We start from the raw sequence: 18,675 nt of genomic DNA on the forward strand, positions 1-18,675 counted from the left end.
AAGAAGTAGAAATGCTCGTCACAGGATGGTCTCACCGAATACAAGTGATATTCTATCGGATGAAGATAGCGAATTGTAGATTAACTAAATTATTTACATGCTTTGCGATGTCGAAATAAAAGAGAGATGTATGTAGCTAAATAATTAAATCAATCGAATAAAGATGTACTCCCATATTGTTTTTGTTATGGATAATTTTGTCATGATTGTTTTAAATGCATTTCCATACTGTTTTGATGTCTCCCAACGGCCAGTCAAACTTTGCGTAGATTCATCAAACAAAATAATCTGTTCTCATGCGTTATCAACAAAGACGCTTATATTTTCCATAAACGAATCCTTTGTAGACAGTTATTAAATATTATCACCGTTTCATACCCGATGACTATTGTTACACTCTGGATGATACTGCCGTGCAAAGTTGCACCCATTCCTACACCTCGGCACTCGAATAGGACATTAATTTAAGCAACGGCAACGGCTTCCTCCTTCAGCGCAACCTCCACATCCGACGCGCAACTACCACTCGATTCGGACTTGGTCCGGCAGGGACGCTGCTGGTCGTGCGAAGAGGAGGTTCCCGGCTGCGACCCACCAGCCTGCGATTTTCGCTTCCCTTTACTCAACTCCACCTTTTGCCAGGCGTACTCGAACGGATACTCCATCGGCTTAAATTGATCCGGCGTTGCGTCATCGATACCAGACACGATGTGCGCCGGTTCACCCTTCATGTGAATCCGCTCGAGGATGGTGGCGTTATGGGACAGCGGGTCAAGTCCGGTGATCTCGAAGAATAGATCTTCCTTGCTTTTCACACCGTGCACGCCACGTTTGGTGAAAAACTACAACATGGAAAGGAAAAAGGTACAATAATAAAGAGGGAACCATCCAAGACCGCATGGAAAATGACTTACGCTGCTTATGTTATTGCAATCTCGCATGAGGAACTCAAGGGCACCAGGATGACCTGGCTCTACCGATTGCGCCACATCGATAATCCAACAGCGCTCATCGTGCCAAAGGATGTTGTACTCGGACAGATCGGCATGCACGAGCCGGGCCTCCTTGTACAGCTTGTGCATGATTTGAACGATCTCTTCGTAGGCCACAATGAGTTGTGCTTCCGATAACACAGCCTCCTTGAGCTTTGGGGCGGGGATCATGTTGTCGCCGATAAACGACATAACCAGCACGTTCTTCTTCAGTGCTACAATCTCCGGACAGGCTATGCCGACGCGCTTGATGCGGTTCAGGTTGCGTAGCTCCTTCTCGGCCCACATGTTAATGACCGTTCGAGCATTTTGCTTCGAAAAGCGCCCCGCGAACCGAAAATCGTCCTTAATGTATCGATCTCGCTGCTTGAACTCGTTCAGCGTCGTACTGAACACCTTGATGGCAACCTCTCGCGGTGGAGCAGGCTCGCCCTCCTCGATGTTCGGGTTGGACGGGTCCGTTTCGGCGTGTAGTATGATCGCTTCCTTGCCAGTCGAGATCACACCATCGATCGACTCGAGCAGCTGGTTGTTGATCCACTTGTACAGAATCAACCGAGTCGGTTCGTCCAGACCCATCTCGGCGGTGGCAATGTGTTCCTTCCGATCCTGCGCCTTATGCTGCTTTTTAACCGACTTCTTTGAGTGGGACTTTAGCTGGTTGTAGACCTTGTTCGAAAGCTTCATATCGAAACCGGCCGCATCGCCGGTTGAAAATTCCGGCGGAAAGGACATTACCTTGCAGGCGTTACTCCTACCGCTGATGTCGAGATTGTGCTTCGTCACCATCTCACCTTCCTCGTTCAGCCGGAACCCGGTACGCGGGAGAAGCTTCTGCTCTTTTTCGTTCGTCTCGAACCGATCCCAGTCCGACTTTGGTTCGATCGGTACGTCCTCCGGTTCCTCGTAGAGCAGCTCCTCCGGGATCACACGGTAGTTCTTATACGACACCTTCACCTTGGAATCCTTGTTTCGGTGGTTCTCTTCACGTTTGATCTGCGCATCGTACTCGGCATCGAACTGTGCCTGTAGCATTTGCGCTATGACCGCATCGGAGTCGAGTTCTTGCTGGTCCGCTTCCTCGATCGCTCGCAGAATGTCGGCGGGAATCGTATCCGGATGTTTCCCGGGATCGATCGCACGGGAACAACCGGCCACCGGTTCCTCAAACGAATCAGCCACCGCCGATGGCGGTGGTGTGCTCTTCGATGGAGACGGCTTCGAAACTGCTTGTACCGGCTTCTGTATGCGCGGGCCAGTATCAATTCCTACTAGGGAATTTTCTTTCGTCTGTAACTCACGTGCGTACTCCTCGGACATGATCTCTTGCAGATCCACTGTCTCGACTGGTTTTACTGGTGCCCAAGGGGAAGACATGTTTCCTTTGCTTCGCACTACACTCAATAAAGACTACTGACTGATTAATTTCGGTGAGCAATACCGTATTACTCAGACCTAAACGACCAACTAAATGCAAAATATGATGAAATAGGCAAGTACACAAGCACGAGCAATTTATTATTGTTGCTTGTGTCAAAAGGAAAATTATTTTCGTTGACACTTGACCAAGAACATGATTTGGTAGGTTACGTCAAGCGACAAGGTTGCTCAACAAACTTCTAGTTGTGGTAGGAAATGGTGAAAAGTATGGTGGAAAACTTTGATCCTTTTTTAGGCTCAAACGCAAATTTCTGGATAAACACGACTTGTATAACGTGGGTTATAAAATTATAAAAAAACACATTCAGTAGAAGGTCAACCACAGATGGATTTGGACTTCCATCCTAGTAAATTTATTTTGTTTTTCGTATAAACATTTGTTTGAATTCGTCCTTCAGTCATCCGTTTACGACAATGTAAAATACCTCCGCAAATCACCTTTATGTGAATCCTCTAAATTCCTACATCTCTAGTGACAAACATATATTTTAAATAGTGTCCCTTTACATGTTTCTAAACAGTTGTCTGTAGAACAAAGGGTGTCGTGATGAAATAATCCAACAGTGACACACAGGTGCAGGTTAAAAAATTATTATGTTCTATAATAAGGTGAATAAGGGAAAAGGGAAATGTTAAAATACAGAAGAAAACTACCATATGTTTAATGTTCTTTTGTTGATGAACCTAAAAATTTACACAAACGAGGCAGCCAACAGTACCGGGCTTATTTTTTCTTGCGATCCTGTGAACATTTCGGGCAGAACCATTTGCCTTTCGGTTTTATCGTCAGACCAACGCACGCAAAATGGAACCACTCGATTGGACACTGAAAGAATGGAAAGGAATCGTTAGGCATACGGTAATATGCACCCGACGGGAGACAGGTGCACTACTTACATCCGGATTATCGCAGCCAATCATTTCGCCGTAGGACACCTGGTGACACAAGCAGTACGTGGGCTCGTTTGGATCCACTGGCATGTCGAGCACGTCGCTGGGATGTGGAGTAGAATGACCACCGTCTTGGGCATTGTCGTCGTTTTCGGCATTCTTCTGTAAAATACAATATCGTTTAATCAGATGCCCATTTGTGACGGTAACACCTCGGAGCAACAAAGGCAACCTTAAACTGAACGTAATGCATGCGATATGAAATGAATGTAGAAAAAAAGCGCTACGTTTGTTCCATACGCCGATAGCGAAATAAAATGGATTATTTTTACTACTCACACTACAACGTCAAAAGGGTACCAAATATATTAATAATTGGAAAAGAGAAACTAACAAAGTAACCATAGTTTGTAAGCGCATACTAAATTAACTACAAGCTGGTTAAAACAACTATACAACGTTATCAACATCAGTAATGGAAAGAAATTATTACACAGCAAGATATCGTGCGACGGTTTGTTGATGGTATGATGAAAGAATGAGTTTACCTTATTTTGCCCTTTGCGACCTTCTTTTTCTTGATTTACCTTCTGCTTCTTCGTGTTTTTGCCCTTGCCATTCGAATTCGTAGCGCCACTGTTTGTTCCACTCGTTGACGGTCCTCCGTTTCCAGCGGGTCTGGCTTCATCTTCCGACGAATGTGTACGTTTCTTTTTGGCCGCATTTTTACCATCCTTAACCTTTTTGCGACCCTCTGCAGAAATGGTACAGAATAGAAAAACATTACATAAAATTCGCCTGCTGGACCACCGGGAAGAAGGGCTCCACTCACTCTTGGTGACGTTCTCTTCGGACTTTTCTCTGGCGTTGAGTGTTTTGTCTTGAATTTCACCCTCAAATCGTGCTAAATCGGAGTCTAACCGGCGAATGTGCTTGTCCACCAGCTCGTACGTCTGTATCGCCAACTGCACCTTGTCGTCACCGTACTCTTTCGCTTTGTTGAACAAATCCTGAATGGCTTGCAGTTTTTCCTTCTTCACCTCGTCCGAAAAGTTCTCCTTCGAGTTGACCAGCGACTTCATAAACTCGTTCGCCTTCTCGTCGATGGATTTCATCAGCACCTGGGCACGCGAATCCAGATCACGCATCAGCGTGAAGTTACGCTTCAGCTCGTTCGGTAGATGCTCCAAACCTAGCAGCAAAGTAGAGAGAAAAAACATCAGGAATAATCAGCGCACAACTGTTGGGAGCAATGGCGACCGCTGGTTGTTACCATCTAGATAATGCTCCAAGTACAAAGCTGACGTCATTTTATATATTTCACTTGATCACGGAGGCCCCGTTTAGTCTTTAGAAGCGCTTATATGCCGTATCGAACAGTAGAACGCATGCAGATTCGTTGTTTGTTTCCTTTTTGGCTAGCTTTGTTTTCCTTTCTAGTCGCCATTGACGAACTCGACTTCGGTGATAGTGATGTGCAGAATCGGAATTAGGAAGATTCAATCCCTAGACGGATTCTAACGATTCAAATCCCATTTGATGGATTCTACGTGTTCTTCAATTTGATGGATTCCAAAGGTTTGACTCAATTGGGATTCGAATCAGATTTAATTTGTTTAGGACTTGATTTGATTCGATTCTAATTTTAGCGTGAACTATTTGAATCGACTCACAATGATTTGAATCGAAAGATTCGAATCCTTATAGGGATTCAGTTTCCCCATCACTATTTCACCAATCTGTTTGCGTTTATAGTGAGAAGTTTAAAATGTCAACTGAAACTTGCTTCAACGGAGCGATAATTCAAGCTGACAATCTGGTAAACAGTGAAATACATTTCGGAAGCGTTCTGCGAACTAAAGCAACACAAAATGGTTATTTGCCAGTATTTTCTTAACAATAATTGCCGATTTGGCTCAAAATGTCACAACGAACACATAGACATATGGTTGGTTAGCAAAACTATTCATTCATCTTAGGTTTCATCACTAATTTCTTCGCTTCTTGCAGCGGAATAGTAAAGAACGAGGTGGAAGTGACACTCAAAGGAAACCAGTGGCCCTTATCGTGCTTTGGCCCGTTCAAAGAACGTACTTGTATTCCAAACTTTATCGAAGATCAAAGCTTTGAAGAGATACGCATGATATACCTGGAGGCCAAAGCGCAGAACAATATCCCAGCCCATCAGATGCAACTGGCGCAGATGATAAACGATGCCAAAACGAAGCTCCAATTGTTGACGACAATGAACGGGGAGGTCCTTGGCGCACTGGTGGAACTGTACAATCAACAGGAAAGTAGCGCTAAACAGACCGGCGTACCCTCGAATCCCTTTGCCTCGATAGGACCCAACAATACCAGTGGCACCAATAGCAGTGCAACTTCGAGTATTTTCGGAGGAGCAACCAGTGGTACTGCGTTCGGTTCTAGTTTCGGAACAAATCCATCTGGCAGTACGACTGGCGGGATATTTGGCCAAGCTGCCCAATCTGGCGGTAACATTTTTGGTTCGACAGCATCTTCCACTGCCGGAAACATATTTGCCAAAGCTGGAGCTTCCCAGACTCAGGGCAATATTTTTGGAATGGCCCAGCCGTCGCAACCGACCAACAGTATCTTCGGCGGTCCTGCAGTACTTGGTGGTGGACTATTCGGTAGTGTGCAGCAACCCGCAACCGCTACGCCCTTGTTTGGCTCAGTGACCGCACAACCGAATCCTTCGGTGGGAGGTAGTATCTTCGCAAAACCAGCTCAACCAACCAACGCCTTCGGGCAGCCGGTAAACGCAAGCGGAGCTTTCGGTGGCGGAAACATTTTTGGGAACAGCGCAGCAGCGGCCACTCCAGCAACCGGCTTCGGGGCTGTCGCAGCACAACCCCAGCAAGGCGCAGGGTTGTTCAACTCCGTTTCCTTTGGCCCCACCCAAACTGCTTCCTCTTTCGGACAGTTTGGTGCTTCGATGCAGCCGAACGCTCCGGCCAACCCTTCATCACAAAATTTGTTTCTCCCCACTCCCGCTGCTAGTTTACCTGCGTTTGGAGTATCGGATGGAAAAAGCGCCTTCGGTACTGTAACATCCGACCCGCTGTCCGCCAGCCGACAAATTATATCAGAAAGGATGTACAGCAAAATGGAAGAACTAACGCCTGATCAGTTAGCTGCCTTCAATACAGATCAATTCCAGCTGGGACGAATTCCAACGGTTCCGCCGCCAGAAGAATTGTGTCGTTAAAGTAAAATGGTGTCGGAAGAATAAATCAAATTCCAAGTGCATTTATCAAAGTATTTAAATTTTTACAGAATGCATGAAAACTGTTTTCAAAATCCTCAATTTCCCAGTGAAAATAACGTACCGATGAACCGGTAAAAGTGCGTAAGAAGTAGTGGTGGGTATTTAATCCACTCCATGTGCTACTGGGTTCAGTAGATTCATATGAAAGCTTTCAAGACATTTGTTATGTAGGGTTTTTAGAGGATAACATGTCGGGGTCCAAAAAAAATGAAAATTTGTTAAAATTTCTTTATCACCAGCATTTTCAAACGATTTTTTACAATATCAATCGGTCAAGAAAACCGAACACCAACAGCTTTTCGGAACTCGGTTCCTCATTCACCTATCCGGAACGGAAAGAATCCGGAGCTAATTGGAACTACTGCACGGGCCACGTTAGTGATGGGAAAATCGAACCCCTGTGGGATACGAATCTTAATCCAAATTCCTTAGTTTTTGGATGGAACTCATTTCTTTGCTTAAAACATGTTTATGGTTTTTTCTTGCACCTAAGTCAAATCGTGCAAAAAACTCAATCTATTCAAATCTCAAACGAATCACTCCGGATCTGAATCCGTCGAAGGGGATTCAATCCGGTAGAATCCGTCAAGGGGTCTAGTCTTCGAATCTTCCGAATCCCGATTCAGCCAACACTAGACACTACACACCAGTCAGTTACAGACACGCGATGAGAGAACATCGTCGATGTAGCGCGTCGTCATCATCAACGTTGTTTTTCTCCAGCAACAGCAACTACTGTAAAAGCAGCAAAAGTAATACTAGCAACAACAGCAGCAGCAGTGCATTACAGTGCAAAAAGAAGAAGCAGAATTAAACCCACCAACGTGTGTAGTGGCAATCGGAGCAGTGGAAAAAATATAAAGTAAGGGAAATAAAAAGAACCGTTGTGAAGTGTGCACTAAACGCCAGAGCCAACTGAGAGACGCTGATCCACACAGGCGTACCGAAGTGCGTGGTGGGTAGTGGAAAAGAGAAGGAAGAGTGTTGGTGCGAGTGAGAGGGACAAACTGAAGGGAAGTTTTTTTTTCTTTTGCCTCTTTTGCGCTAGCAAGAAGAAGCCGCCGTAACGACGGTGGTGTGGCGAACACAATCGATGAATAAAAGAAGAATAGGAAGCCAAATGTACAATGTGTAGTTTTGCCTCGGCATTGGTTCTACGGAATTACGGTGCCCAGCAGCGAACGTTGGCCCTCCTGTCCTGGGTGTGAAAAGAGTGGAAAAGAAGGGAGGCAACTGTTTAATGGGAAGCAAAAAAGCAAGCGCCACTTTTTCTACGAAGCCTCGCAAGCGGCGGTAAGTTTTTAAACCTCCCCTCGGCCAATGAAGTCATGTGTTAAATAGTATGAAATAATGTTGTAATGCGCTGTGTAGAATGGCGGAATTCCTTTTGAGTTTGAGACGTGTTCCCGGAAACACCCCTGAAATTCAAACAGCATGCGGGCAACGTCATGTTCGTTGGTGGCGTATGACGAGCTGTTGACAATGAAGAAGCAATCAAGCTCGTCTTTTTGCCGAATCTAACGTTCAATATCTATTTGGCTTCCAATGCGGCCATATTGCTCCATCAATCACCCATGCCACACAACCATGTATTGCAGTAATATCTCCTACGGTCGAGTGAGCATGGCACACACAGAGAAAGAGCGTGTCGTGTCCGCACGAGTTTCGAATGGGCTCCCTAGTGTTTTTTCGTCCAGCCCAAAAAGAATTCCCCATTGTTCTCGGTTGCATTTTGACTTCAACAAAAACTAAAACATGTTATTCCAGTTGGCGATGAATTTATTGTAAAACTTTGCTCTCTACCTTGTTCACAGGAAAGTTGCCGGAGAGGTTGCAGAACATTTAGTAAAGAACTCGAATTCTTCTACGGCAGGCAAAACACCAAGAACACCAGCACACTGCGAAAGATTCGCAAGTTTTTTTTTTTGCAAAAAACTCACTGCACCAAAACTCGTACCTTCCCATAAAATAATCCTGTAGTAGTAGGCATTTGAAAAAGCCTTCTCCAGGGGCATTCTTCTGAATGTGTATTTCTTTTTTCAGCAGCTGTTAATCTGTGTTCACCGGTTTTTGCTAGCGAATATTATAATATTATGTGATTGTGTGAATGTTTCTGCCACTAGTTACGGAATTCGGAAAACGGCGAGCAGTTTACCGAGTGAAAATTCCCCCATTTGTGGTGCAAGGCAAGGTGCAGCTGCTCCACCCGCGAAGAAGAAGAAGAAGTGAATCATAAATTGGGCAGTGCAGCAGAATCTTCGGCTGATATCGGAAGTAAGCGAAAAGGTAAAAATCTGCGAGCATTTATGTAAGCTGATGAAAGGGCGTAAAAAGCTTGTGGTCGTAGCGTCGTCCCTCTGTCGTTCAAATCGTCCCGGGCCCAACAGGGTTGCCCTTCTTTTTTTTGTGCTGTTTACGGGTCTGGCCATCTTCGAGGAGAGTAAAGATTTCGCCCGAAGGAAAAGCCCTCTCGACGACAATCTCAGCGAGCGGGCCAGAAGAAATCCAGGGTATTGTTGATTATTGTGCTGGGTAGAAGATGGTGTCGGTTTAAAGCAGAGAAGGAAGAGTGGAAGAGGGAAGGAAGGAAGGGAGTGTGGCTCGAAAGGCGCGCAGGGCTTGTTGGTTTCGGTTGGAGGTCGGTGGCTGGCAGGAGGAAAAAGGAAAACCCGGGCTGTGCGTGGTCTCTCACGTCGTTCCCGTGATAGTTTTCTTCGATCCAATCCGGAAAATGATGTGCCCATGGTGGTATGCAGTACCGTCCCGCCGTCAGTAACGTAATCAACCTCGAAGTTTTCGCCGCCGTCTTCGTCGTCATATCGCGTCCGTCGTTTTCGGTTTTTCTTTTTGCGTTCCATTGGTAAGTGTCAAATTCGTCCTGAAAGTGCAGCGCGTGATCCTTTCCTCGATCTGCCAACACCACCACCACCACCGTCGCCACCGCCGCCGCCGCCGCCGAAAGTGTGTGCGTGCGTTCGTCTCAAGAGTGTGTACGGCGGGACGGAGCGCGGAGCCCTGTGCCCGTACGTGTGCGTTTGTGTGTAGCCCTCAAAGTGTAAGAAAAGTAGTTCCGTTTCCGTAAGTGCGCTCGAAATCGATTGATCTGTAATTTTCATTCGAATTCCCCGTATTATTTTCCGCTTCATGGTTGGGATAAAAGTGGCCAAGTGTTTGGGTAAGTGCAGTGAGAAGGGAGGGGGAGCGGGCATTTGTGTACGAGCAGTTCCTACACGCCTAGCTGATTCTGGTTCTATTGGATAAATTGAAGTGCAATACGGAAGTAGAGGTGAGGTGTGTCAAGTTCTGGTTTTTTCACTGAAAATGTGTTCCTGTATGGCGCCTCCGTGTGTGGTTGTGGGGCGTCGTCAGTGTGTCTCTTTTGGTCGGCGATCTCTGGTGGCAAGGAAGGATCGCGGGCGTTAACCACTGTCGCACCTGATGAAGGGGTAACCACAGGACACCCTTCGCCGAGATAGATTACCAACGGTAACAACGACCCAACAACGAGCACACGTACATACATCTACTCACACATACATGCGTGCGCGCGCACGACTGGTACCCCAAAATCGGTGGTCTGAAAAGGAGCCAGCGGTATCCCGGTGGTGGTCACAATAACCACTGATCCATCATCATCGTCATCATCATCGTCATCATCGTGAGGGACGCAGCGGCCTAAGGGCAATAATAACAACGACAGTGTTATGCGCAAAATGCGCACATCATCGGCTAAAACTGTGCAGTATCAACATCGCTGCATAAAATTGTCGCTAAAGTAGTGCACAAAATGCAGATTACCGCACGAAAATAATCATCCGCAAAAGGTCAATTCGAATCCTTTGGATCTTTTTGTAAGTGTGTTCTAGAGTGAGTGATTGTGTACAGCACGCCCACGCGCGCATCATAGTTGGCTTCAAGTTCGGATAGTGTTGGTGTTCGAAGAAAAGTAACCCTCTAAATTCCCGTTTCTGCAAACGCGAAGTATCGTCGATTCTTAGCTACGAACGGAACTAAGTCAAGACAAAAATCATTGAAACCCTACCAGCAGGCAGACCCCTTTTCGTTTTGTATTTCTAAAGATCCCTCCAGAAACCCTAGCGAGTAGATTCTTTGCTCTCCCTATTTACAAAGCCTTCTGCGATCATTGTTTTCCAATTATTCAAATGTTGTTCCAATGAACCGATTTCCACATCGCCTCTTGTCAATTGCTTTCTGATCCTGGATTTTTCATCCCTCTACAGTCACAGTCCACGCAATAATCCTTCTAGAAGGGAGCGCGTCTATTTTCTTCTCACCATCCCGCCGTCGTCATCATCGGAGCGATTTTCGGCGAACCTCTTCTTACGTTGAGCGCTGCTAACAAGCCTGTAAGAAAGGTGGGATCTTCTCCCATCCTTATGTACATCCAGCCACCTTTTTCTTCTTCATCTATTGGCCTCTAAGCCGCAAAAGGGGTTTCGTGCTCCAATCTCTGTCCTCTATATTTTACTCGCGTATCGTGTAGTACGCGGTTTATGGTACAAACCGTCGCGTCGGGTCCCTGTCCAAAGAAAGTGTAAACACTCCAGTGCAATAAACAACCGCGCGACGACGTGGCAAAGAAGTTTCCCGGTCACTTCTGCCCTCGACGAGTCCTTCCAGCTCTCCAGAGTCCTGGCCGCTTCGGTCCGATCATCTAACGACCGATCCAGCACCGATCCGCCTCCATGAAGGAACAGAGGCTAGAAAATGGTACGCGAGACTCGACATCTTTGGGTAGGAAACTTGCCCGAAACGGTACGAGAGGACAAGCTAAGGGAGCATTTTAAAAGGTGAGTCCATTACTTCAAAATTTATATTTTATTTGATTGTTTTATAGTTTTATTTGGGGCAACTACTTGGAGGCGTAGGTTCGAATTCCAAATGAGACCAGTCCCTCCTTTGTACGAGAGAATTGACTATCAACGTAAACAAGGGGAAAAAAGTCTAGTAATTCCTTAGTGGGCAGGAATGATCGAAGATCGTCCTTACACCAAAGACGAAGGAGTCGACGATACGACATTGACGATTTTGATATGATATTGACGAAACCACTAATATTACCCAAAAATATGTATTATTATGCATCTGCTATCTTCTAGGTCGTCACTGTATATCCCGGAAAATTGTGGTTGTTTTTCATTCAACCCTACAATGCCGAACACTACAATAACCGAACTATCTATGGCTATCTGGACAGTAACCGTTTAAAGATCAGAAAAATCTTCAAAAATGACGAATGAAAGTGGAAATGGTATTCAAACACAATCAAATTGGTCCGTATTGGATTCCAAACTTAAAATATGAGACAAATTGCATAAACGTTTGACTGACTGTACATTTTTCCTTCATGAAAAAAATACATCTAATCTGGTTCATGCTCTACGATATCATGGAAACATTGCTGGGGTTAAAACCTCGAATATATACTCGCAAGGCTTTGCCTCCTAACAAGGGCGAAAAGAACGAAGGTTTTGGCAGAGGAATGTACGACGCCCTTTTTTTCGTTCGTCCTTGTATGTTCCCCGGTGGTGCTGGTGGGAAAAGTGTATGACCGGATGAAATTTGGATATATATTATTGGTGACCCTACCTGAGACACGAGATATACGGCGCACAAGATGCCAGACAAAAAATCAGATGTACGATTTAGCCTGGGGGGAAAATTGCTACGATGAGATTGATGACCGGGCAGTGGGTATCCTGGGAAAAAATAAATCAACCATCTTCCGATTCTTAAGCCTTCTCAGTTCCGTTTTTCCAGATCACATCGTTCCCTCTGTAGTTTAGGTATTTTTTCTTAAGCTTTCGTCTACTTTCGTTAATGAGATGTCGATGCTTGGAAGGGGGTTCACATGTGATTGTGTTGATGCATACATATCACCTTTTACCGGCTGTTTTGCATCTGGAAAAACATACCTGAATGTTCGCATTCACGAGGACGATTGATCAAACGCATTGATTTACTGCACTGTTTATTTGTTGCAGTTTCGAATGAATCATTTGTAAACGCTTTGCCCGCAAAAGAAAAGTTCCTACGTGGTCCTTTGCGATCGTCTTGAAAACTCCCGGTTCGAACTACGAAAACAGATGAAAGTCCTGGGCCACGAGCTGTGTTTTTCCCAGTAAAACCCTCATCTCCGAGCCGTGCCCAGTATTTTCCATATTGCCAATTCGTGGAAATTTAAGGCTCGCTTTTCTTCGCTCCTTCAGCAACAGCAGCACCCACACCCACCCGAACGGAAAATGAGTAACGCCAAGCTTCTCGCTCCGGTTTTTTAGGGGTGAGAAATTTGCTTTATTTTCCCGCTCCCAGCTTTTTCATCCCGGAACGACTGGAACAAAACGGGCTGCTTTTGCTGTGGCCGTTGGTTCATACGACAATCATAGCCACGATCTCCCGTCATAGGGTTTATGACGTCCATTTCAGTTTTATTTAGTAAAATATCAATAAAATTGCAAACAACAATAAACACGGTCCCGAGGCTGGAGCATGCCTCGCGTTACCTTTTTTAATGCACCATGTGGTCGGTTTTCTTCAGCCAATTGTGCTGCTGTTGAGGTGCATTATGCGGCACGAGATGCATCTTGCACACGGCAGTTATGCTCAAGACCGGGAGTAGCAAGCCGTAAAGCAGATTTTATTGAATTTTAACTGCTGTTTTATTCATCCTGATCGATCAAAGGTGGTGGCTTATAGATCAAATGCTCCAGCTAGTGGGCTAGTATTTGATCATCTTCCTCTAGTTGTTTATGTTACATGATGTGCGGGCAGAATACGTCGGAACATTTTCTTTTATTACTACTAAAACCTTTCGATTAATTTACTGCAAATCATTCGCCATAGCCTTCATGAAAGATTAATGTCCGATTTTACAGGTGGACCCACTAGTGCCCAACATGCCCAGTAGCTGAATTTCACAACATGTAGAAACCTATTGCCAGCTATCCAATACCTTGGAGATGAGCGTGGTTTTTTTGTTGTTGTTTATTGGTTTCCTATTTCATCACTGATATGTGCCACAAACCTTAAATGGAATCATCTTGTTGTGTCTTATCTCTTTGAACTAGATTGTCTTCTACTATTCTTATAGTTAACATTTTTGCTTCTTTTGATGAAGCTTCAATGTTTGTCGATTCAAACCCCATTGATTGTTTTGCTTTCTTGCTGAAAATATACAAACCTCCAGGTGTTAGCGAAACGTATCCACTTTTAAAATACTATACAAGGCAGCCAACATCATCGACACAGCGTGTGTGGGATATTTTTTCCGGTCAGTTAATTCACGGGTCCATTTTTGGGGCAATTTTCCATGTTTTCCAAATAGAAAATTTCTCCTACTAAATGCCGAGTCCTTTAGCCGGCAATTTTTTGCGTGCTCCTGCTAGGGCCGAGGCCGCTCTCTCCATTCTGCCAGCTCATCCAGCCTGTACGTGGGGACTTGGGTGTATTTTAGTGCTTAGTGTGTCTAGCTAGAGAGAGAGAATATTGGAATTATACAATTTTACTAATTTTGGAGTTGAAAATCGATAAATAATTGAATAAAAAAAAAAGCACACACGTAATAACACGGACCAATGTTTTCCGTAGGGTTAGTATATTTTATTTGTATCAGCATCTCTTCGTTCGTTGGCCATCTCTCTTGGGCCCACGGTAACGTACTGTCTATCTCCATCCTACCCACAGCGCGTCCGAAGCTGTCGCTCCGGTTCGTTTGTTCGTAGCTTGTGTAAGTGTGTGTGTGTGCGTGTGCACCAAGTTGCGACGACGCAACAGCCGAATAAACACACTTTCTGTGTGGTAAACGGGAAAGAGCGAGACCGCCCGCGTCGAACAAAAGCAAAAGAAGAGTATAAAGATAGAGAAGAAGCTTGAATACACCGTTTGCCGAAACGAAACGAATAGCACCGATGTCGGTAGTGGAAGCGAGATAGTGTTACGTGAGCAAATGGGGTTTGTCGGTCTCCCTCTATCTCGTCTCCAACCCCGTCGAATGGCCTTCTTCTTGCAGGTATTATTTTCGTCATCCACCTCGAATGCTTTTAGCGTGAACAACCCCTGTGTTCCGTATGTGTGGGCCTTTGTAGAATGGAGTGTATGTATGCCAGGGAAAAGATAAGATAGTACGGGGATGAAAGAGATGGAATGCGCATAAGCAAATGCGCTCGAAAGAGAGAAGCGTTCGTTCAAGTAAGTGAAGTGGGTAGAAAAGAGCACAAGAATGGAGGGAAAATGGGGTTGTGCTGGACAAGGCTGTGTTTGTGTGTATAAAGTATACCGCTGGGACGACGGGGTGTATTTGAATGTGTTTGGTTGCCCTCGAGTGTTCGTTGTTTGCAGGGAAAATTGCAGAAAACATCGAACTTTTCCACGGTGGCTTATTCTGTTTTCTTAGTGTCTCTTTCCATGGTATTGCTTTTTTTTCAGAGAGCAAACTTTTTATGCCTTCAATTGAGAAAAACCTTTTGTTTCATAAAGGAACTATCCGTCGTTGCGGACCCACATCGCAGATTACCCTGCTGAGGGGCTGCTGGTTAAGTGCTTTTTGTTGCAGCACTAGCACCAACACACTTTTAGATGGCTTTTAACAAGGATCACACACGATCTCCCCGGCATCCTGTGCCAGCATTTCATCAGCGGTTCCACTACACACATACAAAGAAATGGTTGAATGTGTTGGTGTCCTTTGACGCTTCCATGATGAAACTGGCAACGTTTCAGCAAGCACGCTCAGAGCAGTCACGAGAGCTGAATGCGCCCTGATTTTTGTTTTTTTTCCTCTTCTTTAAAATCGAATGCGAGTGTGACAAAGACGGCAATATTCCTTCCTTTCTTTCGCTCCTAGGTAGAGAAAAAACGTTTGCGCGGTTTTGCTCAATTTTGCCCGTTCGATTATAATCGAACTTCTGCGCGCTCTTTTTTAGCTTAGTTTCCCTCCGTTCATCTAGCCCTCTCCCGCCGGCGTACATTGTTGTTCACATTCTTCCTCATTCTAATTCCAAGGGCGGAAGAGACCATCTCTGTTCGCTCTACGTGTGTATCGTTCTTCTTCCTGGCCATATTTTTCCACCACGGCGGCATAAAATCGGCATCATCCGCATGCTGTTTGCTTTCTTACCTGCGTTAAAAAAACATGCTCGTTATATCGTCCTCTCTCGCTCTGGCCGCTGTGCCCCATCCATATGCCGGTCGTGTGCACCTGTTAATATATACCGACGAGAAAACACTCCTTTCTGGCTTCCTATTTTCCACAAAGATCTGGGGCGGCTGGCCGGTGTGTGGCTTTCCCCCCACCCCCCACCCTCCTCGCTTGCCCCTTGGAAAGCTGCTGGGGGAGAAAAACTTCACCCTGCAGCAAAAAGGGGGGGAAGAAAATGCTTTCGACTCGCGGCTTACTATTACATTTGGCCAGAGACACGGATACGAAGAATGTGGTTTATTTCAGAAGACGTCGTCGCAAACTAAACTAAAATGATGGAACCGCTGACGATGGTTCAGCTCCCTGCGGCTAAACTCGTCTCATGTATCGAATTTCCAACACTCTAAAAGCAGTCTGCCGTGGCAAACGAGGTTCTGCTGAAAAACTATAGTTTTTACGTATTGGTAAAATTGCCATTTGGTGATGTAATATTTCCGTAACGCCATATTTTGGCGATGTGTTCTTCTGAAAATGGCCAGGAAAGAGTTGTAAATTTATTGTCCCGCTAGCATGGCTCTTTCATATTCATAAAAATATAAACTAGTTGTAGTCAGACTATGATGACAACATACAGTTTGTTTTTCATACAATTGGAACCTACAATATCAGTGAAAAAGCTTTTACCAACGATCGTGGGATCGAATCCCTACCCAGGGTTAGATCTTCATGGATTGTATCGTAAAGCTAGATTGCAAGAAAGTTGAATAACTATAGTTAATAGGGTCTCCTAGCGTTCTTAAATCGCCTTAACGTTATATCATGCTCGTGTCCCGCAATTTTGGCTAACGAAAGGTCACATATTTCCTTGGCATTCCGGGGTCTTTGAAGTCCTAAAAATGACCTTCAATGGCAACGATTTTATGTTTTCGTTAACCACCTTTCTAGCGGGGCTGCGGGCCACATACGGTCCCGGTTTCGCAGTATTTGTAGCAGTTTGAGCGCGTTGGTTGCTCTAATCAACGCGGCGGTATATCTTCTGCCAAATCCGTAAGAAAGAAGAACTTGAACACATACACACCATACTCGCTGCACAGACTTGTGCTTCTAAATGGTATTATTGGCTACTGCTGAAGGCGTGTTTGTAGACGAAAACGTTCTATAAATTCCCCGGTGGAATTTCGTGCACCTCGCGTCTTTTATATTACCCCGTGGCGTGTGATCACCGTCCGGGAATGTAATGTGCCTGATAGGGCGAACCGAAAATCTTCCCTCCACGTGTACAGGCAACGCTTCGTCATGAGAACGCCAGCCAGCGCACTTCAGAGACGTTCCCATCATACCCTTGAGAAACGAAAGACGACACGCACATGGTTGATTACCGATGGGACAAACGAACGTCGCACTTTTACTCCAGACGACTGTGTCCTGGGTACATCCGTTCCTGGGGATTGGAGAGGACGATGCTGGGTGGAAATACAACGAAACTAAAGGGGGAAAAAATACGCAAAGGAAGGAAACTTAATCTTCCCAAGTGCACACAACCGTGTGTTGTACGGCTGAAGGCGCTAGCTGTGGAGATTGTCCATAGTCCCTGTATTGAATCATGAATTAAAAGGACGCAACTTTGGGCAGGACTCGGAGAGATTGTACCCGCAGCCTACGGATTATGATGAAAAGGTGGGAAATTGTATGCCCTATCTTCCAGGTTCCTGCCGCGAGCTCATTTCCGAGTGATGATTTTTGTACTTCCCGAAGGTTCGTTTTTACTCTGTTGTGTGACTTGGCCTCAAGGATGTTTGTTCGTTACAGACGCTGTCGCTTTTCTCCCCATGCCAGCGAGAGGACATGCCATATCGTCGTGTCTGCAAAGGACATGCTCTTCCGTATTCCGTTTGATGTGAGTGGCTTTTTGTCGCCTGCTCGAGGACATGTGCCTCCAATCTTGCTTTTGCTCCCCATCGAGGTGCTGTTTAATATAGAGTACAAGTTTACTTTATCTTATTCTGGACCGGTTTCAACAGCCTCTTCAACACAATATGGTCCAGCCGTGTTATTTGCGCTACGGCGTCATGTACAGATACAGTTTGTCGAGGAATATGGCAAATGTTGTGTGTCTCCTGCTCGAAGCAGCAAAGATCCTAGTCCTTTGCAAGTCCTATCAGCCGTGTACAAAATCCTCGTTGTACCGTCGTTTCATACCACACCACTACCATCCTTGTGTGGCGATCGAATAGCACGCATACACGTTCAGACCAACCAACCAACATTGCATCCGTTCGCTTACTACGCGTTAGGAAACGAAATTGCTAACAAAAGCAGCAAGTAAGAGTGAGCGAAATAGACGAAAAAACGAGAAGGTGAAAGAGAGGGAGAGGGCTCAATCAAATGCAAAAGCTAACAGTACCATTTTGGGACGCAAGAACTAGCTTAATGGGACGGAGCGAGAAGCCGAATATGGTTGCGGGTTTTTTTCCGTTGCATCCTTTTTCCTCCCGTGGGTAAAATTTTTGGTTTTGCTTTTCGCATCACACCACCATCGTCATCGCCGTCTCCCGTTCGAGGGGCAATCGACTAGAGATGTGTGTTTTTCTTTTGTCCTCGATCGAGTTTCTCGCAAGTCCCAAGGTGCGTGACTGAAATGGGCGATTGGCTTTCTCCGTCCCTCTAACGCTAAGCAAAAGAACGAGCGATGACGAAGTGTTGCAGAGTGAAAGAAGTAGCACGAGAAAATTGGTGCGTTAGGGTGACAGAAAAGGAAGCCGAAAAATCCCTGGGTAGCGTTTTTGTTCCTCCATCCGTGTACCTCCACTACCCCCGCTGGTATGCTTTTTCTTGCTTTTCTTCCCTGTTCTGTTGTTGCTCGGGCGAAGCAAAGTGCTTCGCTCTAGTGGCTGCCCGTGTCT

At 45.5% G+C, this 18,675-nt stretch overlaps 4 protein-coding genes across 5 annotated transcripts in view; 2 read left to right on the plus strand and 2 right to left on the minus strand.

Annotated features, from left to right (window-relative positions):
- Positions 1-459: 459 nt before the first annotated feature.
- Positions 460-2,502, minus strand: LOC131288375 (serine/threonine-protein kinase RIO3). The gene is made up of 2 exons (XM_058317508.1): positions 915-2,502; positions 460-842 (listed from the first exon to the last, which is right to left on the minus strand). The coding sequence occupies exons 1-2, from the start codon at positions 2,367-2,369 to the stop codon at positions 465-467; spliced, it is 1,833 nt and encodes a 610-aa protein (XP_058173491.1). The 5' UTR covers positions 2,370-2,502; the 3' UTR covers positions 460-464.
- Positions 2,503-3,045: 543 nt separating this feature from the next.
- Positions 3,046-4,755, minus strand: LOC131288132 (inhibitor of growth protein 4). Of its 2 annotated transcripts, none has more exons than XM_058317254.1 (5): positions 4,597-4,755; positions 4,156-4,515; positions 3,911-4,077; positions 3,330-3,485; positions 3,046-3,258 (listed from the first exon to the last, which is right to left on the minus strand). In XM_058317254.1, the coding sequence occupies exons 1-5, from the start codon at positions 4,631-4,633 to the stop codon at positions 3,157-3,159; spliced, it is 822 nt and encodes a 273-aa protein (XP_058173237.1). In that variant the 5' UTR covers positions 4,634-4,755; the 3' UTR covers positions 3,046-3,156. The 2 variants fall into 2 exon arrangements, with proteins under 2 accessions (XP_058173237.1, XP_058173230.1); XM_058317247.1 differs by having other exon boundaries at positions 3,872-4,077.
- Positions 4,756-5,135: 380 nt separating this feature from the next.
- Positions 5,136-6,579, plus strand: LOC131280952 (uncharacterized). Its single transcript, XM_058310198.1, has 2 exons — positions 5,136-5,271; positions 5,334-6,579. The coding sequence occupies exons 1-2, from the start codon at positions 5,195-5,197 to the stop codon at positions 6,553-6,555; spliced, it is 1,299 nt and encodes a 432-aa protein (XP_058166181.1). The 5' UTR covers positions 5,136-5,194; the 3' UTR covers positions 6,556-6,579.
- A 4,711-nt stretch (positions 6,580-11,290) lies between these two features.
- The window catches only part of LOC131281129 (protein split ends), an 85,984-nt gene continuing 78,599 nt past the window's right edge, over positions 11,291-18,675 (plus strand). The window contains exon 1 of the mRNA XM_058310386.1: positions 11,291-11,426. Coding sequence (XP_058166369.1) covers positions 11,344-11,426 — 83 coding nt within the window. The 5' untranslated portion in view covers positions 11,291-11,343. The remainder of the gene's footprint in view (positions 11,427-18,675) is intronic.

The sequence above is a fragment of the Anopheles ziemanni genome, chromosome 2, assembly GCF_943734765.1.
Source record: "Anopheles ziemanni chromosome 2, idAnoZiCoDA_A2_x.2, whole genome shotgun sequence".
Classification (NCBI taxonomy): domain Eukaryota; kingdom Metazoa; phylum Arthropoda; class Insecta; order Diptera; family Culicidae; genus Anopheles; species Anopheles ziemanni.

What these genes read in the sequence shown, in the direction of transcription:
- LOC131280952 (XM_058310198.1), top strand. Translation starts at nt 5,195, where the DNA reads ATGGTTATTTGCCAGTATTTTCTTAACAATAATTGCCGATTTGGCTCA. An exon ending in AACGAACACATAGACATATG is followed by an intron (nt 5,272 to 5,333) that starts GTTGGTTAGCAA and finishes CGCTTCTTGCAG; the next exon opens with CGGAATAGTAAAGAACGAGG.
- LOC131288132 (XM_058317247.1), bottom strand. Translation starts at nt 4,633, where the DNA reads ATGACGTCAGCTTTGTACTTGGAGCATTATCTAGATG. An exon ending in CTTGGAGCATTATCTAGATG is followed by an intron (nt 4,516 to 4,596) that starts GTAACAACCAGC and finishes CTTTGCTGCTAG; the next exon opens with GTTTGGAGCATCTACCGAAC. An exon ending in TTGGCTGCGATAATCCGGAT is followed by an intron (nt 3,259 to 3,329) that starts GTAAGTAGTGCA and finishes CCATTCTTTCAG; the next exon opens with TGTCCAATCGAGTGGTTCCA.
- LOC131288375 (XM_058317508.1), bottom strand. Translation starts at nt 2,369, where the DNA reads ATGTCTTCCCCTTGGGCACCAGTAAAACCAGTCGAGACAGTGGATCTG. An exon ending in ATTGCAATAACATAAGCAGC is followed by an intron (nt 843 to 914) that starts GTAAGTCATTTT and finishes TCCATGTTGTAG; the next exon opens with TTTTTCACCAAACGTGGCGT.